The sequence below is a fragment of the Salvia miltiorrhiza genome, chromosome 3 (genome assembly GCF_028751815.1).
Source record: "Salvia miltiorrhiza cultivar Shanhuang (shh) chromosome 3, IMPLAD_Smil_shh, whole genome shotgun sequence".
Lineage (NCBI taxonomy): Eukaryota > Viridiplantae > Streptophyta > Magnoliopsida > Lamiales > Lamiaceae > Salvia > Salvia miltiorrhiza.
In genome coordinates, this window is record NC_080389.1 from 58713597 (window position 1) to 58736936 (window position 23340).

The 23340-nt window shown below is 31.6% G+C and overlaps 4 protein-coding genes across 13 annotated transcripts; 1 reads left to right on the forward strand and 3 right to left on the reverse strand.

Moving 5' to 3' along the window:
* Positions 1-850: 850 nt before the first annotated feature.
* Positions 851-2020, reverse strand: LOC131014822 (UPS-like protein C36.10). Of its 4 annotated transcripts, none has more exons than XM_057942920.1 (2): positions 1766-2020; positions 851-1612 (listed from the first exon to the last, which is right to left on the reverse strand). In XM_057942920.1, exons 1-2 carry the CDS (start codon positions 1883-1885, stop codon positions 1055-1057), a joined length of 678 nt encoding a protein of 225 aa, XP_057798903.1. In that variant the 5' UTR covers positions 1886-2020; the 3' UTR covers positions 851-1054. The 4 variants fall into 4 exon arrangements, with proteins under 4 accessions (XP_057798903.1, XP_057798902.1, XP_057798901.1 ...); XM_057942919.1 differs by having other exon boundaries at positions 1706-2020; XM_057942918.1 differs by having other exon boundaries at positions 1691-2013.
* Positions 2021-6956: 4936 nt separating this feature from the next.
* On the reverse strand, positions 6957-8949 carry LOC131014824 (UPS-like protein C36.10). 5 transcript variants are annotated; one of them, XM_057942926.1, is made up of 3 exons: positions 8783-8930; positions 7872-7960; positions 6957-7718 (listed from the first exon to the last, which is right to left on the reverse strand). In XM_057942926.1, the coding sequence occupies exon 3, from the start codon at positions 7716-7718 to the stop codon at positions 7161-7163; it is 558 nt and encodes a 185-aa protein (XP_057798909.1). In that variant the 5' UTR covers positions 7872-7960; positions 8783-8930; the 3' UTR covers positions 6957-7160. The 5 variants fall into 5 exon arrangements, with proteins under 5 accessions (XP_057798909.1, XP_057798906.1, XP_057798908.1 ...); XM_057942923.1 differs by having other exon boundaries at positions 7812-7960; positions 8783-8921; XM_057942925.1 differs by having other exon boundaries at positions 7797-7960; positions 8783-8921.
* A 2405-nt stretch (positions 8950-11354) lies between these two features.
* On the forward strand, positions 11355-22185 carry LOC131014825 (amino acid transporter AVT1C-like). 3 transcript variants are annotated; one of them, XM_057942928.1, is made up of 13 exons: positions 11355-11920; positions 18003-18280; positions 18769-19094; positions 19275-19489; positions 19952-19975; positions 20244-20424; positions 20604-20823; positions 21003-21138; positions 21223-21242; positions 21377-21522; positions 21605-21648; positions 21731-21793; positions 21893-22185. In XM_057942928.1, the coding sequence occupies exons 2-13, from the start codon at positions 18099-18101 to the stop codon at positions 21986-21988; spliced, it is 1653 nt and encodes a 550-aa protein (XP_057798911.1). In that variant the 5' UTR covers positions 11355-11920; positions 18003-18098; the 3' UTR covers positions 21989-22185. The 3 variants fall into 3 exon arrangements, with proteins under 3 accessions (XP_057798911.1, XP_057798913.1, XP_057798912.1); XM_057942930.1 differs by lacking the exon at positions 11355-11920 and adding an exon at positions 17700-17726; XM_057942929.1 differs by lacking the exon at positions 11355-11920 and adding an exon at positions 17779-17910.
* LOC131019070 (uncharacterized) lies at positions 13970-14731 on the reverse strand. Its single transcript, XM_057947751.1, has one exon. The coding sequence runs from the start codon at positions 14729-14731 to the stop codon at positions 13970-13972; it is 762 nt and encodes a 253-aa protein (XP_057803734.1).
* Positions 22186-23340: the final 1155 nt, after the last annotated feature.

Below are 23340 nucleotides of genomic sequence, written 5' to 3' on the forward strand. Positions count from 1 at the left end.
CATAAATTCATCCAACAATGTAATTAATTCACCCAAAATTTGTATGATTTAAGAACTAACAATAATTTATAATTTATATTTTAAATTAAAATTTTATTTTAGCTCATCATATGATATATACCTCAATAGATAATTTTGTGTTAAAGGTGTTTAATGTTTTGTAGGTGTTTAATGTAATCAATTAGGTGTTATAACGTTAAAATCCCTAAAATGTATATGATCTTTTTTGGGGAGAGGGACGATAAGATGATGATGATTAAGCAAAATATAATATTGACACATGTATTAAGTGTACACGTCCACGTGGAAGTGGTAGATGAACCGGTTTTGGCCCAACTTTTAAATTTAGAAGTGCCACGACAATGAATCAAAGATACACCTACTACCAAATCTTGTCACAATTGCAATTTGCCTTTTTCACTTCTAGATGGATTAAGGGCTATTTTCTGATTTTCAAAATATTCCAAATTTCTTAATTATAGTATCTTGGATTTAACAATTCCTCCACTTGTTCCAACTGAAAAATTCCTCAAATTGTAGCGTCAACTAGGCAAATTGGGCCGTGAAATCTGTAACATATAACAACCTTTTTAAGACTAATAATTTGTACCCTTTAGATGTTATTTCACCAAAAGTTATTGGGCTTATGACCTTGTATACTTATCAAGGTTTTGAACCAAATAAAGTCTAATTTCAATATAACACAGACAAAAATAGAAGTATCAAATACTAATTGTTAATGTGTTTGGGCCTTTTATCAGACCAACTTATTTTAATGGGAACATATGTGTGCTTGGGCCTTATCCAAAGACTACATTTTAGTTATAAACTTATAATCATACACCCATGATAGCATAAGAAGATTCTATTTCATTTTATTTCATCTTTTCTTGGTCACGAAAAGAGGGACCAAGATGTCCTATTATTTTCAATTAGATCGACTAAACAAAACCGGATATACAACAACATCCTCACCGGTAAATTCCTCTACCGAAGATGCATCAAGTTAAACTGAAAAACAAAGGCAGAAATTACCTCAAGATTAACATCAAAATCAAGCAGAAATGCCCCTAGATTCAGCTTCAAGATACTTGCAGATCCTCTCCATAACCTCTCTCCCCTTAGCACTGTTGTGCTGGAACTTCTCCACGCACTTCTGCTCGATCTTCTCGGCCATCGTGGCAAGTGCTGACAGGGGCTTTATCGTGATCCTTGTCTCCTGCCGGCATATGGTCCATCCAACTGGATCCTCCGGATGGGGATCGTACCTAATCTTCTCCTCCACTTCAAGGAACTTCTCGAGGCTGATATTGCGAGTGGCTAGCTGCATCGACCGGGCTTGTGCATCCACGACAGTTGATTCAACGCAGTGACAGATATCCTGGCCGATCATCTTACGAAGGAACCATGGCCCAGGAGCATGGACAGTTATAGCTCGAGTAGTGTACAGCTTGCCAGAGCTACGTTCGAGCTTGTGGCTCAGTGTATCAACCTCGACAATGTGAGACAGCGTGCGTTTGTTCTCAGGGTCAGCAAATTTGCGCCACGACGCAGCTGTTACTCGTTCCCATGGATGCTTGTATGTGTGTTCTTGAGAATATGCTCTAACCATCTGTTGAGCAAACGAAACGTTGCTAGTTAAGACGCAATATTTTACCAAAACATATAAAAAGAAATGACATAGATAGACCTTCAGTAGACATACTCTCAAGGCAATTCTAACAAAATAGTAATTGGACAAAGCTAAACACAACCATGGATCAACCTCCAGACAAATTCTTGTATCGTCATGTTCACAATACGTCCTTGGACAAAGAAGAATATAGGCTGCAGCTAGGAATAAATTGAGGCAATCTGAAGTTGAAGCAAAAGCAACAAGTTGCATTTGCAAGCATTGTATAACATTCAAACACAGCAGAGACAAATTTCAAATCATATTTATGCAAAGATTAATTATAAATCTAAAAAAGATTGCCAAAACTGATTAATTGTTCATGAATCAAGACAAAAGCAATAGGGCAGATCATCATAATTGAAAAACAAACCAAAAAGAAAATTGGGACATGATTCGTGGGACCTAGGGAGTATTTTATTTAAGAAGCTTATTCATCAAGTTTGTCTATTTTGTTTTAAAAAAAATATAGTGACAAAATAGTTAATATTCCCTCTATCTCGTGAAAAGCTATCACTTGAAGATAACACGATGTTTAAAAAATAGTATTTGATAGATAATATGTTGAGTAGACAAAGGGATTCATTGCTTTTCTTAAAAAATGAGAGCATGTGTTAAATAATATGGGAGGTTATGTCCCAAAATAGAAGTGATATTTTCTTATTAGATAGGCGAAAAAAAATTGATACTTTTTTATGACATGAAAAAGAATATTATTATTTGAAATTAAATTAAATATAGATTATATTAAAAAATGTAATTTTGTTAAAATAGTAACATGAATTTAAGAGTCACTAAACCATATTCTTAAAAAAAAAACCTACTATTTAATGCAATAATAATATTAAATTGAGTCCTTCAAGATTAACAAATAAATAAATAAAGTAGAAGTCAATATATATACAAAAAGATAAAACATAAAAAATTGGAAGAAAATACATAACAAACTATCTATGAATAAAAACAAAACAGATACATACTCATCCATTTTCATCTATCTCTATTTAATACTCTCTCCATCTACAAATAAGTATCACAATGCATAGATTTTTTTTCTTTTTCTTTTTAAATGTTATATTACAAAATTTTAAAGTAAAATTGAGCTAAATTTTCAATTCTACCCATATCTTAATATTATATTTAAATAAAATATTGAAGTTAGGAAATATAATTAAGGATATGCATGTAAAATTAAACTCCTCTTTAATTTGTGTAATTTAGTGTCATAGAATATTTATTTAAAGATAAAGGGAGTATATATAGTACTCCCTCTGTCACATTACAAGTGAGACCTTTTTTTTTGGCACGATAATTAAAAAAAATGTATTTTCTCTGTAGGTAAAAAAGTGAAAAAGTGTTTAAAATGAAAAATTTTTATATATAAGAAAAGTCTAACTTATAATGAGACACCTAAAATGAAAAAAGTTTCACTTATAGTGCGATGGAGGGAGTAATTCATATGGAACTTTTGAAAATAAAATAAACATATGGGCATTTATACTTTAATTCATAATATGTTAATTTTCTTTGAGTAAAGTAAAACGATTCATTTTTTGTAATAGAAATTCGGTGTAAGAGGCTAACATTCAAATTGAATTAGTAGTTTGAATGAAGTCTTCAATTTGTGAATTTTTGGTTTGATTTTAAATGAAGTCTTCAATTTGTGAATTTTTGGATTTGAGTATTAGAATCAAGTTTAGTTGGTTTTTGTTATTTCCATTTATTGATACTTTACTCTTTGAAATGTACTTTGAAAAAGACAAATTAAGCATGACTGCACGAATTAAAATACTACTACAAATGATCTATCTTGTGAACCTTAGTGGCCCTAATCCCTATCCACTTCATATATCCTACCAACGGAATAATAATTAATTATCATACATGGGACTTAGTGCGATTGGTCTATATCATCTAACACGTATAATTTTAGGAGTTGGTCATTAAAAAATTATTATTCGCAATTATTTATGTTGAATTTGTTTCTAATGATGTTAAAATATTAGAATTTTTATTACATGCATATCTCTTGAATGATAGACAAAAAATATTTCCTTCTTTTATTTACTTTTGTAAGGTGTAATACATAGCAATGTGCTACTTCATTTCGATATTTCATAAATAATTACGAGGTCATTTGAATAAGTTTATTTTGAAACATGCATCTGAATGAGTTTATTTTAATAAAAATTTTCATAAGTTTATAAAATTTAATTTCTTAAAAACTTATAAGTTGTCAAAGTGTTTGGATAATTGAGTTTATAAGCTATAGAGAGAATTTTTAGTTAAAGAAATAAAAAATTTGTTAGAAAGAGAAAATCGAAAAACAGATGAATTTTGGAGAGTATATGATGAAAATAAAAAACTATAATTCAATAATATTTATAAAATAAATTGGGGTATAGATTTTTTTTTAAAGAGCTTATAACTCATTGGAACTTATTTTTAGAGCTTATAAGCTGTTTATGACCTTATTTTACTAAATACTACTAAACACCGTGTATGTCAATAAATAACAATCCTATGTATAAAATAAAAAGCTGCCGACTTTATAAATAGGCTCTATTTCATAACACTTTTAAAATAAAAGGAACGCGAAAACATATCGAGAAGAATCTCAAATCAACTTTCTCGACTCTGGATCTGAGAGCTTCTGCAATATTAGAATGGTATGTCGATACACAAATCAACTTTCTCAACTCTGGATCTAAGAGCTTCTGCAATATTAGAATGGTATGTCCATAATCTGCCATTTCTAGGGTTAATTTTGATAATCCAGTCAATCTTTTGGATAATTCAGTCAAATTTTAGTGTTAATTACATGATTTTGTCTCCACAGTTTAAGAATGCTTTGGATTTTAGGGTTAATTTTGATGCTTTGGATTTGTCTCCACAGATTTTTTTTATGGCTAATCCAGTCAAATTTTAGTGTTAAACTGTGGAGACAAAACAGTGATACTTATTTAATTAAAATAGTAAAACAAAATTATATTTTAGAATATTATAGTATGTGAATATAGTAGCATGAAAATGAAGATGAAACCATCTTATAGTTCGTGATAACAAAAAAATTATATTTTAAAATATTATATTTAGAATGAAGATAGTAGCCTTAAAATAAAAATGAAATCATCTTATAATTGGAGACGTATCAAATGAATGACCAAGAACTTGACAAAACCTTTTTATCTAATGATTATTATTATCTATTTAAAATTTCCACCAAAATATCTAGATATTTTTCTTTCAAATTTTCTATCGGTCTTGAAAGGGTTTTTGGAACTTTTAATTACTTTTTACTGATTTTCATTTTACAATATATTTTTTTGAGGCGTTAATTGATTGTAAATCCAAAAATTATTAGTGAATTTTGATATATTTTTTTGGATATATAAAGTTGTAGTATAAATACATAAACATTAGCTCATTTCAGAATTTGCCTTGAATTTTAATTTCGTCAAAATCAAAACATACATGAAAAAATTTAAGATGATATAATATATACACATTATATTAAATGGTTAATATGCAAAAACACCCCTAACGTTACCACCCCAACTACACTTAAGCCCCTAACATAACGTTGATAGCAACTAACACCGCAAAGTTCATTAAGTACTACAATTAAACCCATAAACAAAATTTCTTTCACAAAATTAAGAAATTCATTTTTTTAAAATTTATATAATATATAAAAGGGGAGTTTTTTCCCTCCATTTTTTTCTCTTTCTTCTCCCATCAATTTTTTCACATAAATAAATATTTTCATACACAGACAAAAATAAAAGAATTGTAAAATTTTAACAAAGAGAAAGAAAATATAATATTTTAAAATTTTAGGAACGTATTTGTTTTAAATTTATTTTTAATAATTTTTATACCATATTAAATATTTTGTTACAAACTTAAACATAAGATGCTTATTAAATATTTCTTCATAAATTAAATTTGATATTATTTAAAAAATATTAAAATTGTAAAAGAAAAAAGAGATGAAAAATAATAATAAAAAAAATTGATGGGAAAAGAGAGAGAAAAAATGGTGGAAAAAAATGGAGAGAGAAAACTCCTCTTTTATATATTACTAGAACGTCCATTCGTGCGATGCACGACGAACATCGAAATTAAATGATATATTTAAATATTAAACAAAATTAAATATAAATAAATGAAAATTATGTTTTAAAAATAAAATAAAATAATCTATATCAATTACTCAATAAAATCTTGAATTTGAAACAAATATTTTCAACTTTGTATAAAATATAATGATAAGAGTTATTAAATAAATTTAAATTATTTGATAATAAAAATGGACATTACACATTATTATTATTATTATTATTATTATTATTATTATTATTATTATTATTATTATTAAGTGTCATAATAAATAAATAAATAAATATTTTTCATAAACATATATAAATAAAAAATTATAAACTGTTAATGATGAGAGAACAAAAAAAATATATTTTTAATTTTAATTTTTTTATAATTTATTAGTTTTAAATTTATTTTTGATGATTTTTTATACCATATTAAAGATCTTTTCACAAACTTAAATTTAAGATGTAGTATATTAAGTATTTTTTTTTCATGAATTAAATTTGAAGATGTTTAGAAAAAAAATTGAAGAAAAAAAATAGAGAGAAATATAGTGAAAGAAGAGAGAGAAAAATGGAGGTAAAAATTAGAAGGAAAAAACTCTTCTTTTATATATTATATAGATATATTTATATAGATAGATTGTAGCGTCAACTAAGCAAATTGCGCCGTGAAATCTGTAACATATAACAACCTTTTTAAGACTAATAATTTGTACCCTTTAGATGTTATTTCACCAAAAGTTATTGGGCTTATAACCTTGTATACTTATCAAGGTTTTGAACAAAATAAAGTCTAATTTTAATATAACACAGACAAAAATAGAAGTATCAAATACTACTCCCTCCGTCCACGAAATGAGTACTCATATTTCCTTTTTCGTCCGTCCACGAAATGAGTATTCATTTCCCTTTTTGGCAAGTGTACCCCACACATCCCTTTAATTAATACACTCAAAAAGTGGGACCCTTAAACTATTCACACTACACTCCATACATTTCTTAAAACCCGTGCCGTCCACAAATGGGTACTCATTTCGTGGACGGAGGGAGTAATTGTTAATGACTTTGGGCCTTTTATAAGACCAACTTATTTTAATGGGAACATAATATGTGTGCTTGGGCCTTATCCAAAGACTACATTTTAGTTATAAACTTATAATCATACACACCCATGATAGCATAAGAAGATTCTATTTCATTTTATTTCATCTTTTCTTGGTCACGAAAAGAGGGACCAAGATGTCCTATTATTTTCAATTAGATCGACTAAACAAAACCGGATATACAACAACATCCTCACCGGTAAATTCCTCTACCGAAGATGCATCAAGTTAAACTGAAAAACAAAGGCAGAAATTACCTCAAGATTAACATCAAAATCAAGCAGAAATGCCCCTAGATTCAGCTTCAAGATACTTGCAGATCCTCTCCATAACCTCTCTCCCCTTAGCACTGTTGTGCTGGAACTTCTCCACGCACTTCTGCTCGATCTTCTCGGCCATCGTGGCAAGTGCTGACAGGGGCTTTATCGTGATCCTTGTCTCCTGCCGGCATATGGTCCATCCAACTGGATCCTCCGGATGGGGATCGTACCTAATCTTCTCCTCCACTTCAAGGAACTTCTCGAGGCTGATATTGCGAGTGGCTAGCTGCATCGACCGGGCTTGTGCATCCACGACAGTTGATTCAACGCAGTGACAGATATCCTGGCCGATCATCTTACGAAGGAACCATGGCCCAGGAGCATGGACAGTTATAGCTCGAGTAGTGTACAGCTTGCCAGAGCTACGTTCGAGCTTGTGGCTCAGTGTATCAACCTCGACAATGTGAGACAGCGTGCGTTTGTTCTCAGGGTCAGCAAATTTGCGCCACGACGCAGCTGTTACTCGTTCCCATGGATGCTTGTATGTGTGTTCTTGAGAATATGCTCTAACCATCTGTTGAGCAAACGAAACGTTGCTAGTTAAGACGCAATATTTTACCAAAACATATAAAAATAAATGACATAGATAGACCTTCAGCAGATATACTCTCAAGGCAATTCTAACAAAATAGTAATTGGACAAAGCTAAACACAACCATGGATCAACCTCCAGACAAATTCTTGTATCGTCATGTTCACAATACGTCCTTGGACAAAGAAGAATATAGGCTGCAGCTAGGAATAAATTGAGGCAATCTGAAGTTGAAGCAAAAGCAACAAGTTGCATTTACAAGCATTGTATAACATTCAAACACAGCAGAGACAAATTTCAGATCATATTTATGCAAAGATTAATTATAAATCTAAAAAAGATTGCCAAAACTGATTAATTGTTCATGAATCAAGACAAAAGCAATAGGGCAGATCATCATAATTGAAAAACAAACCGTGACTCAAATTCAGGGATCTTTACATCACAATTCCTCAATATATACTTTCTTCCCAAATATTGAACTAACAAATAAAGTAAACATTTACCAACACAACACTCATACCCACATACACCCACCCACCACCAAACGAAAAAATTAAAAATGCGAAGAAATGTTCATAGTGTATGAATGAGAAAAAAGTATATAATCAATGCTAAAATATTTTTTGCCCGCATCCAATTTCAATAACAATAAAGCCAATAACAATCCGTGATATTCAAAGATCCATAAATTTTTTGTAAAAGTGGATATAGAGAGAGATCAAACAAAATAATTGCAGCTTTTCGTAGACCTACGACACTACAAAATATAATTCAGAAATCTGCTCATATAAATTTGATCCGTAACGATAGGTGCGTTTCTGTAACGTACTTTTTTTCCTCAAACAGTCTGCAATCGAATTTGAACAAAATAATTCATCAACAGACTAACTACAATACGATAATTTTAGGGTCCATTACCGCGAATCGGTTAGGTTCCTAAATAAGCAGCACTGTATTTTTACCTTTATTTGGAGCGAGTTTTCGACGAATTAGGGGAGGGGGAAGAGGCGGCAGCTTGGGTTTTAAGAAATGAGAGAGAATACCTTAACGGTAGCTAGTCGGCGGCGGAAATTACTGGAGGCGGTGGCGGTGGCGGCGGCGTCAGCTTCTAGGGCTCATGAGCGTGAAATAGTTGTGATGGGATCATAAATTCTGCGTTGTACTAAGTTAGGAGACAATGTCTCTGCAATTTATTTTTGGCAAATCTTTTTATTTATTTTTTGGACCTTTTAGTTTATTTTTGGCAAATCAATGCAATATAAGTGAGACCTTTTTTTTGGGCATGTCAATTAAAAAAAATGTATTTTCTGTGTAGGTAAAAAAGTTAAAAAGTGTTTAAAGGAAAAAACTTTTACAAAAAAAAAAGTCTCGCTTATGATGAGACACCCAAAATAAAAAAAAAGTCTCATTTATAGTGCGACGGAGGGAGTAATTCATATGGAACTTTTGAAAATAAAATAAACATATGGGCATTTATACTTTAATGAGTTAAGTATCAAATAAGCCTCTATCATAGTGGTCCTTATTACGTTTAGATTCCTATAGTCGAAGTTGTGCCAACTAAACCCTCAAAGTGCCTAATTTTTAACAATCGGGCCCTCCGCCCTAACGGCTGTTTAACACCGTTAAAGATTTTTTTTTCAATTTCACCAAAGTCGTCGGAAACTCGCCGGAAAATACACCTCTCATTTTCTCTTCCGCTTTTCCAGATTTTGGCGGTATCAACCGCTCATTTGGCCGGAAAATGAACGGACGGGTGCAAAATATGGACAGCATGCACAAAATGCATTTCCTCCTGGTCCTCCACCTCCATCTCCACCGCTGCTCTGCCGTGCGGATGCCGTAGTCCAGCGCCTTGCTCTCAATCAAAGCCGCCATCACGGATGACCCCCAATCCGCGCTGAAGTCGCGGAACCCTAACAACACCAACCACTGCACTTGGAGGGTCACCTGCAACTGCTCTGGCTGCCACGTCATCACCGTCGATATCTCCGAACTCAACCTCACCGGCACCCTCTCCCCCGACATAGGCGACCTCCGCTTCCTCCTGAACTTCTCTGTCGGTGCCAACTCCATCTCCATCTCCTGCCCTGTCCCTCCCTCCATATTCGACATTTCGAACCTTCGCTACCTCAACCTCTCCAATAATATCTTCAACCTCTCCTTCCCTCCGCAGCTCCCTGCGATAACCTCCATATTACCGCCGAGTTTCCCAAGCAGGTGCACCTGCTTGCTTAGCCGTCCGTTCATTTGGCGAAATTAAAAAAAAAAAAATCTTAATGGTGTTAAATAGCCATTAGGGTGGAGGGCCCGATTGTTAAAAATTAGGCACTTTGAGGATTTTGTTGGCCCAACTTCGACTATAAGGATCTAAACGTGATAAAGGTCACTATAATAGGGGCTTATTTGATATTTAACCCACTTTAATTCATAAGATGTTAATTTTCTTTGAGTACAGTAAAACGATTCATTTTTTGTAATAGAAATGTGGTGTAAGAGGCTAACATTCAAATTGAATTAGTAGTTTGAATGAAGTCTTCAATTTGTGAATTTTTGGTTTGAGTTTAAGTGAAGTCTTCAATTTGTGAATTTTTGGATTTGAGTATTAGAATCAAGTTTAGTTGGTTTTTGTTATTTCCATTTATTGATACTTTACTCTTTGAAATGTACTTTGAAAAAGACAAATTAAGCATGACTGCACGAATTAAAATACTACTACAAATGATCTATCTTGTGGGAACCTTAGTGGCCCTAATCCCTATCCACTTCATATATCCTACCAAAAGAATAATAATTAATTATTATACGTGGGACTTAGTGCGATTGGTCTATCATCTAACACGTATAATTTTAGGAGTTGGTCATTAAAAAATTATTATTCGCAATTATTTATGTTGAATTTGTTTCTAATGATGTTAAAATATTAGAATTTTAATTACATGCATATCTCTTGAATGATAGACAAAAAATATTTCCTTCTTTTATTTACTTTTGTAAGGTGTAATACATAGCAATGTGCTACTTCATTTCGATATTTCATAAATAATTAATTACGAGGTCATTTGAATAAGTTTATTTTGAAAGATGCATCTGAATAAGTTTATTTTAAAAAATATTTCATAAGCTTATAAGATTTAAAAGATTTAATTTTTTAATAACTTATAAGTTGTCAAAGTGTTTGCATAATTGAGTTTATAAGCTAGAGAGAGAATTTTTAGCTAAAGAAATAAAAAAATTGTTAGAAAGAGAAAATCGAAAACAAATGAATTTTGGAGAGTATATGATAAAAATAAAAAAGTATAGTTCAATAATATTTATAAAATAAATTGGGGTATAGAAACTTATTTTTTTTAAAGAGTTTATAAGTCATTGAAACTTATTTTTAGAGCTTATAAGCTGTTTATGACCTTATTTTATCAAATACTTTAACAAAAATTTATAAACTCCTAAACAACTTATAAATGATTTTAAAGAACTTATTAACTCAACTAAACACCGTGTATGTGAATAAATAACAATTAAGCATCATGAGATTGAGCATTGATACCTTTTTTGGTTAAACCAAATTATTTAGGGTGAAGCTCTTAATGGGTTTAGAAATATTTCAAATTTAACTCGGCCCGTTGGGCCGTTAACCTTAACACTGTCCAATCTTTTCCTCTCCTGTCTCAACTTCACCCTCACAAATCACAAACCCATCAACCTTTTAGAAATAAAATCACAAAAAACCAAGTAAATGTGGAGAGAGATCACAACTAAAAAAAAAATTAAAAAAATGTAAAGAGAGATCAAATTATGACAGTAGCTTTACACAAGGGGCAAGTGTTATTGACATTGAGCCAATTGTTGATGCAGCGTGGGTGATATTGATGCGCACAATCAAGCTTCGCGATTTCCCCACCCAAATCGTCCAGGCAAACAACGCACACTCCATCATCATCAAGATCAACTGCGTGATCACGCACTCTACTTTTGATGTGCTTCGCGATTCTCTCCTTTCGATCCGCCGTCGACCTTTGATTTTGAGGGACGAATCGACGGCCCTGATCGTGCGGGAGCAGGAAGACCGTCTCGTCGTCCTGTAGCATCGAGCAGTCGTACCAAAGCGCCGCGGCGTGGCGGTGGCGGTGGCGGTTGCTGGAGCTAGCCATGAATGCAGGAGATTAATTAATTATGCGGAGGTAATTGAAGGAGATTTTGAGATTATAAGTAAGATTTATGAGGAGTTGTTGCATTAATATAGGCTAAACTTGCCTTGTTACAATGTACAAGTGGAGTGTTACCTTGAAAAGGAAATATTTGCATTTATCAGTCTTTCCTTATAGTTGTATTAACGGTAACTTGTAGAACGACATTATTTCATTCTAATATTTCCTTAATTATTAGAACTTGGAATTCCGAATTTCCTATGTATGTATATTGTGTGTCTATATTGAATCTTATTTATTTTATTATTTAGTGAAACCTCTATAAATTAATAATAGTGGGACCTAGGAATTTTATTAATTTAGAAAGATATTGATATATCATCAATAAATTAATAATTTGTTAATATATTAATAGATTACTAATTTTTTAATTTATAGAGTGTTTTCTTAATTTAAACCATTCTAATTTTAGATCAAGTTATAATGTGTAAAGAAATAGAATATAATATGTTTTAAATTTTGAATTAAATAAATCCATGCATGTTTAATTAAATAAAATTTATGCAACTATCAATATATTATAACTAATGATGATCAAACTGAAAATAATTCAACGCAACGGGAAGTAATTACAAAAAAAGAAGTATTGTAATGCATGAGGTTAGAATGTTCAGATGAGATCTGTAGATCGACTCGATCTATATTATCAATTATAGGATGCTCCTTTTATTTATAAGCAACTATAAATTATTATTATTACTTTATGTTTAACTTTTTATACAAAATTATTTTATGTTATCTTAATCTGCTCCTGTCATTGTAATGCGTGGTTCAGATGAAATCTGTAGATCGACTCGATCGATCTATATTATCAATTATAGATTTATAGTGTGCTCCTTTTATTTATTAGCAAATATAAATTATTATTATTATTATTTGGACAAAGAAAACATGCAAAAACACTAATGGTTACAAAAAAACCCAGCTAATATGATAACATTGACGTGACAAAGAAAGTGCAATGGATTTAGACAATAGTAAAAATAAAATAGCGAAGATGATTGGTTGGGAAGTGGAGAATCGAATTAGCAAAGATCTGATTCAATAATTGTGCATTAACAATGATCTACGTGTTAGATTTTTTATTGAGTTAACGGTTATGAATTTGAATTGAGATTATTTATGTACATTAATTATGATGTTATAATTAGGTTTATACTATATTTATAAAGCTCTAAAATATAATACGCGCGCATTATTCTTTATACATTTTAAATTTGAAAATATTAGTATATAAATTTGTGTAATTATGTGTACTACCGCTCAAAAAGTATACATAATACAAATTATAATAATTACTATAAATTATATATAACATTAATACATCATATCAAAAAATTAATGTATTATACATGTTATGAACATTTTAATATGTCCTATCAAACATAATAATAATAATAATAATAATAATAATAATAATAATAATAATAATAATAATAATAATAATAATAATAATAATAATAATAATAATAATAATAATAATAAAAGAAATCTTCACAATTATATCATAATTTATCTTATATTGCATACCAAACGAGACCTACAGTAACAACGATCGAAGATATATCATAGAGTATTATATAATATATCTTGAAAATAGCCCTGGATCGTAAATGGGTAAATTAATAGATAGATAGAAGTCATAGAACACTACTATTTCGAACCTAATGTTAAACAAAATCTCATTTATGAATACTACATATGGTACACTACAAACAAAAGCCAAATAAATTTATAATTTATATTCTTGAAATTGTTCTATATTTAAATAGCATAAAACATTTTAGTTTCTATATGTTGGCTACAAAGAAAGATGGTTTATCTTGGACTCAATTCCAAATTAAATTAAATAAATTCCTTTTACACCTTTTCAAACTACTTTTTTTTTTATCAGGCAAAATGTAATTAAGATAGAAAGAGGTACCAGCAGTACCAAAAACAAAAACATAGTACAAAACACAAAAAAGGAAGAGGGAGAAACGGGTCTCAAGACCCAAAAACAGAAAGCCTCAGAAGCAAAAACTATCCATCCAAGTTCACCGCAACAATCCACCGCCTGAAATCCAAAGGAGAGGAAGACACTTTGAAAGCTGTCCTCCACCCCCATAGCCTGATCTTGATCTCTGCTGTCATTCTCTCTTTGCTCCACGTACCTTGATTGAATTTACATTCATTTCTCCCTTTCCAAAGGCACCAAATCGTACATATCCAAACTCCGAGAAGAAAAGAAGCGTCCTTCTTGTTTCCAAGATTAACAAAAGCCAACAGATGATCTTTCGCCTTATGATGTCTAGCTGATTGTTTCCCCACCCATCGTAAAATATGACTCCAAATTTCTTCAGTTTCCTGGCATTCGAAGAAAAGGTGGTCAATGGTTTCATCTGCCCCTTTGCAGAAAACACAAAGCTCCTCCGAATCCTGGATGATCACTTGTCGCTTGCGAAGATTGTCACAAGTAGGAACTCTCCCTTTCAAAACTTTCCAAGCTGTTGTGATCGCCTTGTATGTAGCAGGAGCTTTCCAAATGAAGCTCCACTCTTCAACTTGTCTGCTAGCCGACAAGGAACATGCAACACAACTCATCATTTTGTAGGCAGAATTAACCGAGTAAAGCCCATTTGGAGAAGCTTTCCATCTCCAGCCATCCTTCACTCCTGCAACCAGACAACAATTTTGAATTTTCGAAAGCAAGTCTTCAAGCTGGTCAAGTTCTCTTCCCATTAGCTCACGGATCCACAACAATTTCCATTTCCATTTCCATTCACCCTCAATCCATTCCCCCATTTCTTTTACCAACCCTCTCTGATTGTTGCTAAGTTGATAAAGTCGCGGGTAATCTTCCATCAACCTCTTCTCCCCTATCCAACGTTGCTGCCAAAACAGAAGATTATCTCCTTCCCCGATTTTCGGCTCGATGTTTTCCCTGAACCACTTCCCGTCTTCCCCCTAACTCAAACTCAAAACATTTTTCCACCATCCTGCTCTCATTCCCCTCCTCCCCTCTGTTCGGAATCCCTCCCCATTTTTCCACCTTTTCAAACTACTAAATACTAATAAAAATTTACGATTCTTTTCGAGATATAAACAAGGGCACAATAAAGATGAAAAGAAGTTTGAGAGCTCTCGAGACAAAAAAGGGCAAATTATTGGATGAGGTTAATCAAGTATGGCTGTATGGGGACGATTTGAAAGTTTACATTTTTTTACAATAATGTTTACTTTTATTCATAAGAACTTTTACTTTTAGTTATTTTCACTCATTATTACTTTTATTCTTAACTATTTTGTCTAAGCATTGACTCATTGTCGTAATAAAAAGTAATTATTGTTACAATGAAATGTAATATTTTTAAATTATTACATTTATTCGCTATAAGTGTTACTTTTATTTATGAGAACTTGTATTATTACATAAGTATACATTTGTGCGAACAAATGTATATCTTATGCTTATTATCGTTCGAATACTATGCGACCAACCGCATGCAAGACCAACTCTTAAAAAAGATGGACTTGGACAAATAATTAAACCATTGTATAGTTATACTTATAGAATCTTTGGTATATGCGCTCCTATATTTGAAAAATAATTGAATTGCATTTTATCTTTTTACATATGTATTTTTTTAAAATTTTATTTTTATGTGTGCATGTGTTGTCTTAGTGGTAAGGAGTTAAGTCTTAAGGCTAATTAAAGGTCTTGGGTTCGAATCCCTTGTGACACGGCCTTTAAATTTCTTTATTTAATATCGTTAAATTATCAAAAAAAAAATATATGTATTTTTATAGATTTCAAGTTGCATATAACTATTTTTAATTAAACTATTTTTTTTTTCTCATACATACACTTCTATGATCTACTATATATCTTTGAAAAAAAAATTAAATTACATTTTATTTTTTCGCACATGCACTTCTATTTTTTTTAAGGCAATTGATGCATTTTATATTTCCAATATACATGCACTTCTATAATTTTAATTTGCACCGAACTATTTTTTTTGTTTTCAAAAATAAATTATAACTGTTGAGAATCGCCCACTCCAAAAACGAAGTAGTGTTGAACAACTAGAAAAAAAAATTATTACATTAAAAATACCATAACTAATAATTTAGCTAACAAATAAAAACATATGTAAATCAATATAATGCAAACCTTAAAGGTAGGAGATATCGGTGAATGAAGAATTACTTAATTAATCTTACTTTAGAAAGTTGGGAAAATTAAAGCTAGAAGAAACTTAGAATTTCTGGTTCCCTAGTATACGTACTATCTTATACTCATAAAAAGAGTTTTTTTTTTCTTCCAATCATTTCCTGTATATATAATGTTTTAATATTTTATTTATTTCAAATGTTTCTTTATCAAGTAAAGACTCGATTAGTACAATCTATATACATTAAACCCTCTAGTGAAACTGGTATACATAACATAATTAAATATAATATATTTATTTATTATTACATTAAATTAATTGTACCCACAAGAATTAAATTTTAAAATTGCATGAATATTATAGAAATTTAAATTTTATATATTCTATCTTATAATGAGTTATATACATTGCAAATATTATAATATAAGTAATATTAATATTTTATATAGAGATGTCAATCCAGCTCGAAATTAGACTAACAATTAGAGAGGGTTAGGATTGAGAAATTTTAGCCAAAACAAAATTACAACTTTAATGGTCCATAATCGAATAGCACATAATTCGATAGGATTGACCGAAAAATACCTCGCACCTTATAGAGTTGACTTGAAAAATGAGAGAATTGACCTAATTAATTGAAATTATTCTCGTTATTAATTAGTTTTCAGTTTATTACTTTACTTATGAAAATTAGTTAAAAAAAATAAATGTTTATGAAATGTATTTTGATTCAATATTCGAAAGTTATATCCTTCACATCAATTCTCTATTTTTTTATTCTAACGTTTAAATATAAAACTCTTAGATGTAAAAAATTAAAACATGATAATTACTTAGAAAAAATATATGTATCTTTATCTATCCGAAAGTTACATATTAAGGAGTAGTAGTTATGTAAGTTGATGTTGACATATATTTATATATTTATTAAATGTGTATCGTTTATTACAAGTATAGAGTGTTTATTACAAGTATAGAGTATTAAGATAAATATATTAATCAAATTTTTTAAATAAATTTTCGAGTCAGATTAATTTGATGGATTAGCCCGAAAACTCTAATAAATTTAAATATTAAAATCAAAAATTTTTAGTCCAAAAAAATATAACACTAATGACTTGTGATAGAATAATCCGACAACTTAATAGGATTAACTAGATTGATATCCTTATTCTTATATTCTTAAGGCTCGTTTAGTACGAGTAATTAGGGTGTATAATATACTTATAATATTCTAATATATTGTTTGATATAAGAAATAATATGATATGTACAACCATTTATAAATCAAATGCCTGAAAATATTATATTGATTTAAGTGATTATGTATACCATCGACGGAGGTGGTATACATAATACAAATATTAATTATAACTATTATTAACCTTATACAATCTTAATATATCATACCAAAAAATCATATATTTTTGTAAATATTTTATTATATTCTACAAAATATAATATTAATATGATATATAGTAAAAGAAATCTCAATCAAATATATCTCATCTTATTTCATATATATCGTGTACCAAACCAGCTACTATATGATTAGGAAAAAAACAAATTAAATACTACTATATCACCCCTTACCTTGTAAACGTGGAGTTGTCTCTGATAAGGTAATTTCGTGTATTTAAAATTGAAATAAAATTGTTTGGAGGTAAATTATATGCATTGTCTATTTTTGTATTCAACCAACATTCCAGCCGTATTTTCAGTCATTTAACCTGATTCCTTATTTTCTCCTTTTATTCTCTTGAATTTTGATTTTGATGAATGTTTTTTGCATCATTGAGTTCCCAGGTAACGAATGGACATGAAACGACTCACATGCATACTGATTTATATATATCTTTTGATTAGATTTCAAGCTTACTTGAATTTTTCATGTGAAGGTGATGTAAGGTTGTTGCTATAAATATTCAACAGAAAGTGAGATTTGAATTGGATTTGAAGCTTTTGAAGGAAGTGGATAGACAGAGACATACACAATGAAGAATTCTGCCTCCGATCAGAGTTTCTACATCGAAAGCGAGGGAGATGACGATGAGAATTCATACAAAGATGGAGATGGGAGTGATTCCGATCATTCAAATGACCTCAACGACGACGACGACAACAATCGCGAGAGCAAGACGGGTTCTTTGAACCCTACCTGGCCTCAAAGTTACAGGTAAAATTATCATAAATTTTGTGTTTGTTTGTTTGATGATGAGCTGAAGATGGGATCTTACTAACCAATGTATCATTTAGTTGTTTATGGCTGACCTTAATTAGATAAAATTACTTATTGTCCTTGATTTTATCAAACCTGCAGGTGAAACATCATATCATTTTATATTGGTCGTGCCCTTTGTATGTGTGTGTGTGTGTTTTGATCTTGAGTAAGTTGTTGTTTGATGATGAGCTGAAGATGGGATCTAAACCGATGCATCAATTGTTGTTCATGGCTGATAAGATCAAATTACTTGACATAGTTAGTTGATCATGTTATGGATCAGTTATTTCCCTTCAAATGTTCGAAAATGAAGTCAATAGTTTCACCATTCGATACCTAATCCATTCATAACAAACGTTCCATGCCTGGATCATTGGAAATTTGGATTTTGGAAGAAGATTAGTAACTGATCAATGAACTCTGTTGTTCAATGTGCATTGCAGGCAAACCATAGATTTGTATGGTAGTCTTCCATCTCCGAGCCTTACCTTCTTGGGGCCACCATCAATATCACAATTGGGGAGCTCATTCCTTTCGTCGTCCCTCATCAGGAGGCACACTCCCGATAGATTACCTTCATTTATCAGGCCACTTCTGCCACCCGTAGAGGCTGAAAAACCCAAAGATCCACGTGGTTCTTATTATATGCCGTCACCTGCAATCTCGAGGAAATCCAGTTTGAGGAAAGCAGTCCTTGATAAGAGAGCATCAATAGCACACGAGCCTCCAGTTTCTTACCAGAGTACATATGGGCAGGCTGTGCTAAATGGTAAGTTATCTCGATTTCATTAATTGGAAGAAATTTTTGTCTGCGTGTTAAAACATCGTTATATCCTTATTGAATCTTCTAGAATGTGGAATGAGACTTCTTTCTTCCACAGAGGATTAGTTTGTGTTAGATTTTTTGTCGTTGCATAAAACGGATATGGCTTATGGCGATTTTGTGCAGGCATGAACGTGCTATGTGGAGTCGGAATACTTTCCACGCCTTATGCTATCAGAGAAGGAGGGTGGATTGGGCTCGGTATATTAATGCTTTTTGCGTGTCTCTCTTACTACACCGGAATTCTCTTGCGCCACTGCTTGGACAGTCAACCGGGTCTTGAAACGTACCCGGACATTGGCCAGGCTGCCTTTGGCATTACTGGGCGAATTTGCATATCCGTGAGTCTCATAGCAATCTCGCCAATCTTATTCATTGAAATTATTGTTGTTGAAATATATGAGTTTATTATCTTTTTATTTTGTCGAGGATGGAGCAGTCGGGGTCAATAGATGCAGTTACGCAGGGTAGTCTTTAATCATCCATTTTGGATATCTTGAAAGAGTAGCAAGCTAGTTGGGAGATAATGTGTGAAAGAGTCCTAACTTTCTATCTGAATCATAGTCTTGGTTAAGGAAAACTGGCTTTTCATTATTAGGAAAAGGCTTAGTTTAAATCTAAATCAGAAAGTACTGCCAATCTGGTTTTGAATTACTAACTGCATGTTGTATTATAAACTGAACAAGATTGCATTTCTCATGATTATGTTTTAGGAGAAGTTTGTCTTTATGGAATATACATATATTACAAAAATGTGTCTTAAGAACTGACGTTCTTTTCTTCTCGTTTTCCTGTGTGTGCAGATTATTTTATACGTGGAGTTATATGTAAGTACATCTGGAAACTCTGAGAATAATCTCATATGACAACATAATATGTCAACTTTCCTAATAGAACGATCAACTTTTCCTTAGTTTATCTTCTTTATGTTCTATCTTGAAACGATTTCTACCCTCCGTTCTTTACAAAAAAAATGGAGCAGTTCCATCAGGAAAGAGATTGGTGGCTGTGGTGCACTTTTGCTACATTTGGCCTTCACAACTTCATGAGCATCAAATTCATTCCTATAGTGGCTGAATCATATTCATTTTGCAGGCCTGTTGTGTCGAATATATAATCTTGGAGAGTGATAACCTATCATCTTTATTTCCAAACGCACATTTGAACTTTGGAGCATTTGAGTTGAACTCGCATCATATTTTTGCGTTAGCTACCACCCTGGCCGTTCTTCCTACTGTTTGGTTACGAGACCTGAGTATTCTTAGCTACCTCTCTGGTGAGCATCGCTTATTCTCCGAAGCTATTGCGTTTTTATGTAATAGTAAATTATTTGATAAAATAATTTCAATATTAAAAAAGAGGGAGAACACTGAGCTTTGATAAATATGCTTAAATAGATATGTTTGTTTGTCAGCAGCAGTGGCTTTATTTACTCTATTTCTTCGACGTTTTCAGCTGGAGGCGTCATTGCATCAACCTTGGTTGTCGCTTGCCTGTTCTGGATAGGCACTGTGGACGGAGTCAATGTCCATGCTAAAGGGACAGCTCTGAACCTTTCCAGTCTTCCTGTTGCTATTGGTCTATATGGTTATTGCTACTCGGGGCATGCCGTTTTCCCCAATATATATTCATCGATGCAAAAGCCCAGCGAATACCCTTCTGTCCTCCTAACAAGGTAAATCCACTGAAGTATGAGACATATTTAAGGACAAATTTTGACTATTTAATCATATGCTGTTAGATCATTATCTAGCGTTTTCTTCTGTCTTTGTTGATCTTCTAAACTTCAAAGCTTCTTAAATTGCATCATAATTTAGTGAATTAACTATTTTTAATGCGTGAGAGTCGCTGCAGCTTTGGTCTTTGCACGTTGATGTATGCTGGAGCCGCTATAATGGGATATTATATGTTTGGAGATGAAGCGAAATCACAGTTCACCCTCAACATGCCTAACAATTTAGTTGCATCTAAACTTGCTGTGTGGACTACAGTAAGTTGTGTTTCTTGACTTTTTGATATTATCTTCAAATTTCTCTCTCATTGTAGTAACTTTTGCATCTTTTTTCTTTTGCAGGTTGTCAATCCATTTACAAAATATCCTTTAGATGATTTAATCTGTTCATGAATCTAATGCTATAACATGAAAAGCAAGATAAATCAGTTATGGTCAAATTTCTATAGATTTTCTTTTCCTGCATTTTTGACTTCTTGTCCTTAACCACAAACACGTATGCACTAACCATGGCTCCAGTAGCAATGAGCCTCGAAGAATTGATACCATCCTCGAATACCCAATCCCACTTGTATTCGCTTCTTATAAGGACGTTACTGGTGATATCCACGTTGCTGGTTGGCCTTAGCATCCCCTTCTTTGGTAAGTTTGTCGAGTGCCTCCATCAATGAGTTATTGCAAGTGCTTCGTGCACTCATTATTCTACGCCTCCTCTGTGATGCAGGTCTGGTGAGCGCGTTGATAGGATCCTTTCTCACAATGCTAGTTGTAAGTTCCTCTAAACCACCACTTCTCTAGTTGTTGGAACATTGTGCTCGTTTCTATGGCTCACGAGTTCCATTGTGTGTAGACATTGATTCTTCCATGCGCTTGCTATTTGAGCATCCTACGAGGCAAACTGAGCTTACTCCAGGTAAAACACTTAGTTTACCAAATCAAGAAAAGCATGAAATATAAGCATACCAACTATATGCATTTACTTCAATTTCAAGAGCTGACTCTCTCTCTGCAGAGGGTGATGTGCGTGTTGGTAATTGGGATAGGCGTTGTAGCTTCTGCGATTGGAAGCTATTCAGCTCTGTCTAAAATCATCGATAGGTTGAACTGATGATGGAAGATGTGGTGGTTCGTTGAGAATGCTAGTGTTGATGATTCATTTGAGGCAATTTGTACTGTAATATGTTTTGATCAGTTGCATAAAAATTTTGATTGCAGAAATATATTTTCATTGTATACACAATAGTTTGATGCTAGGAAGATCTTATTTTACCTCTCATTCTTAATCATATATATATTGTTGACTAATTCAGCCTTCAACAAAATCAAGTGATATTAGACCTAGTTATGCTTATATATAGAAACACATTTTTCTCCTCGCATTAATGTGCAAAATTCCTAATATTTCACTTTGAGGAACGGATTCATAAAAATGGCCCCAGAAATATATTAACAAACTCTTTAAATTTAGAAATTAACGATGAAATTAAAATTTAATTTTTTAATGAGAGAAATAAAGGTATTACAGCCTTTTAAGTTTCCGTTCATAGTTTCCGTTCATTACATTTGTAGAACTTGAAATTAGTAAGTTTTATTTCAATTATATATTTTCATCAAAAGTTCAGTCATCAATCGTCGTCATCACCAACATCCACTTCACACTTTGAAGTTATTTTATTTAAATCCACGAATAAAGTGACCGAAATCACAACATTATTTGTAATGCATTTTATAAATATAGAATTATTTAATTATCACAATAGTAGTAACAATTACAATACATTATTTGTAATGCATTTTATAAATATAGAATTATTTAATTATCACAATAGTAGTAACAATTACAATAATTAGTGGTATGCGGCACGTAAGGAACGACACAACTGGACCCTATAATCTTATTATGCCCTTTTAAAACATCATCACATAATCTTATTCTGCTCTTTTAAAACATCATCACATACCTCATGGCAACATAAAAATCCCTTTTCATCTACTCTGCAATCAAACTTTACCTACATTTGGCAAAGCTTTTCTTTCTTTTCTTCTTTCGTCAGTGACGGAGCCAGAAATTTACATTGGAGGGGGTTAAACTTGTATGAGAGTTCGGGATTATCCCAACCCAAATTCTATTATAATCTATATTTTTTAGAATATTATATTTAGAAAATAAAATTTTGTAAGTTTTTTATATTATATAAAATAGCTCTAACAAAAATAATAGCATTAAAATGAAGATGAAATTATTTTATAGCTAGAGCCTTATCAAATGAATAATCAAGATTTTGACAAAACTTTTTTTTTTATCTAATGAATACTATTATCTCTTTAAAGTTTTCACCAAAATACCTAGATATTTTTTCTTTCAAATTTTCTATTAGTGTAGAAAGAGTTTTTGGAACTTTTAATTACTTTTTATAGATCAATATTTCACAACATATTTTTTGAGACGTTAATTGGTTG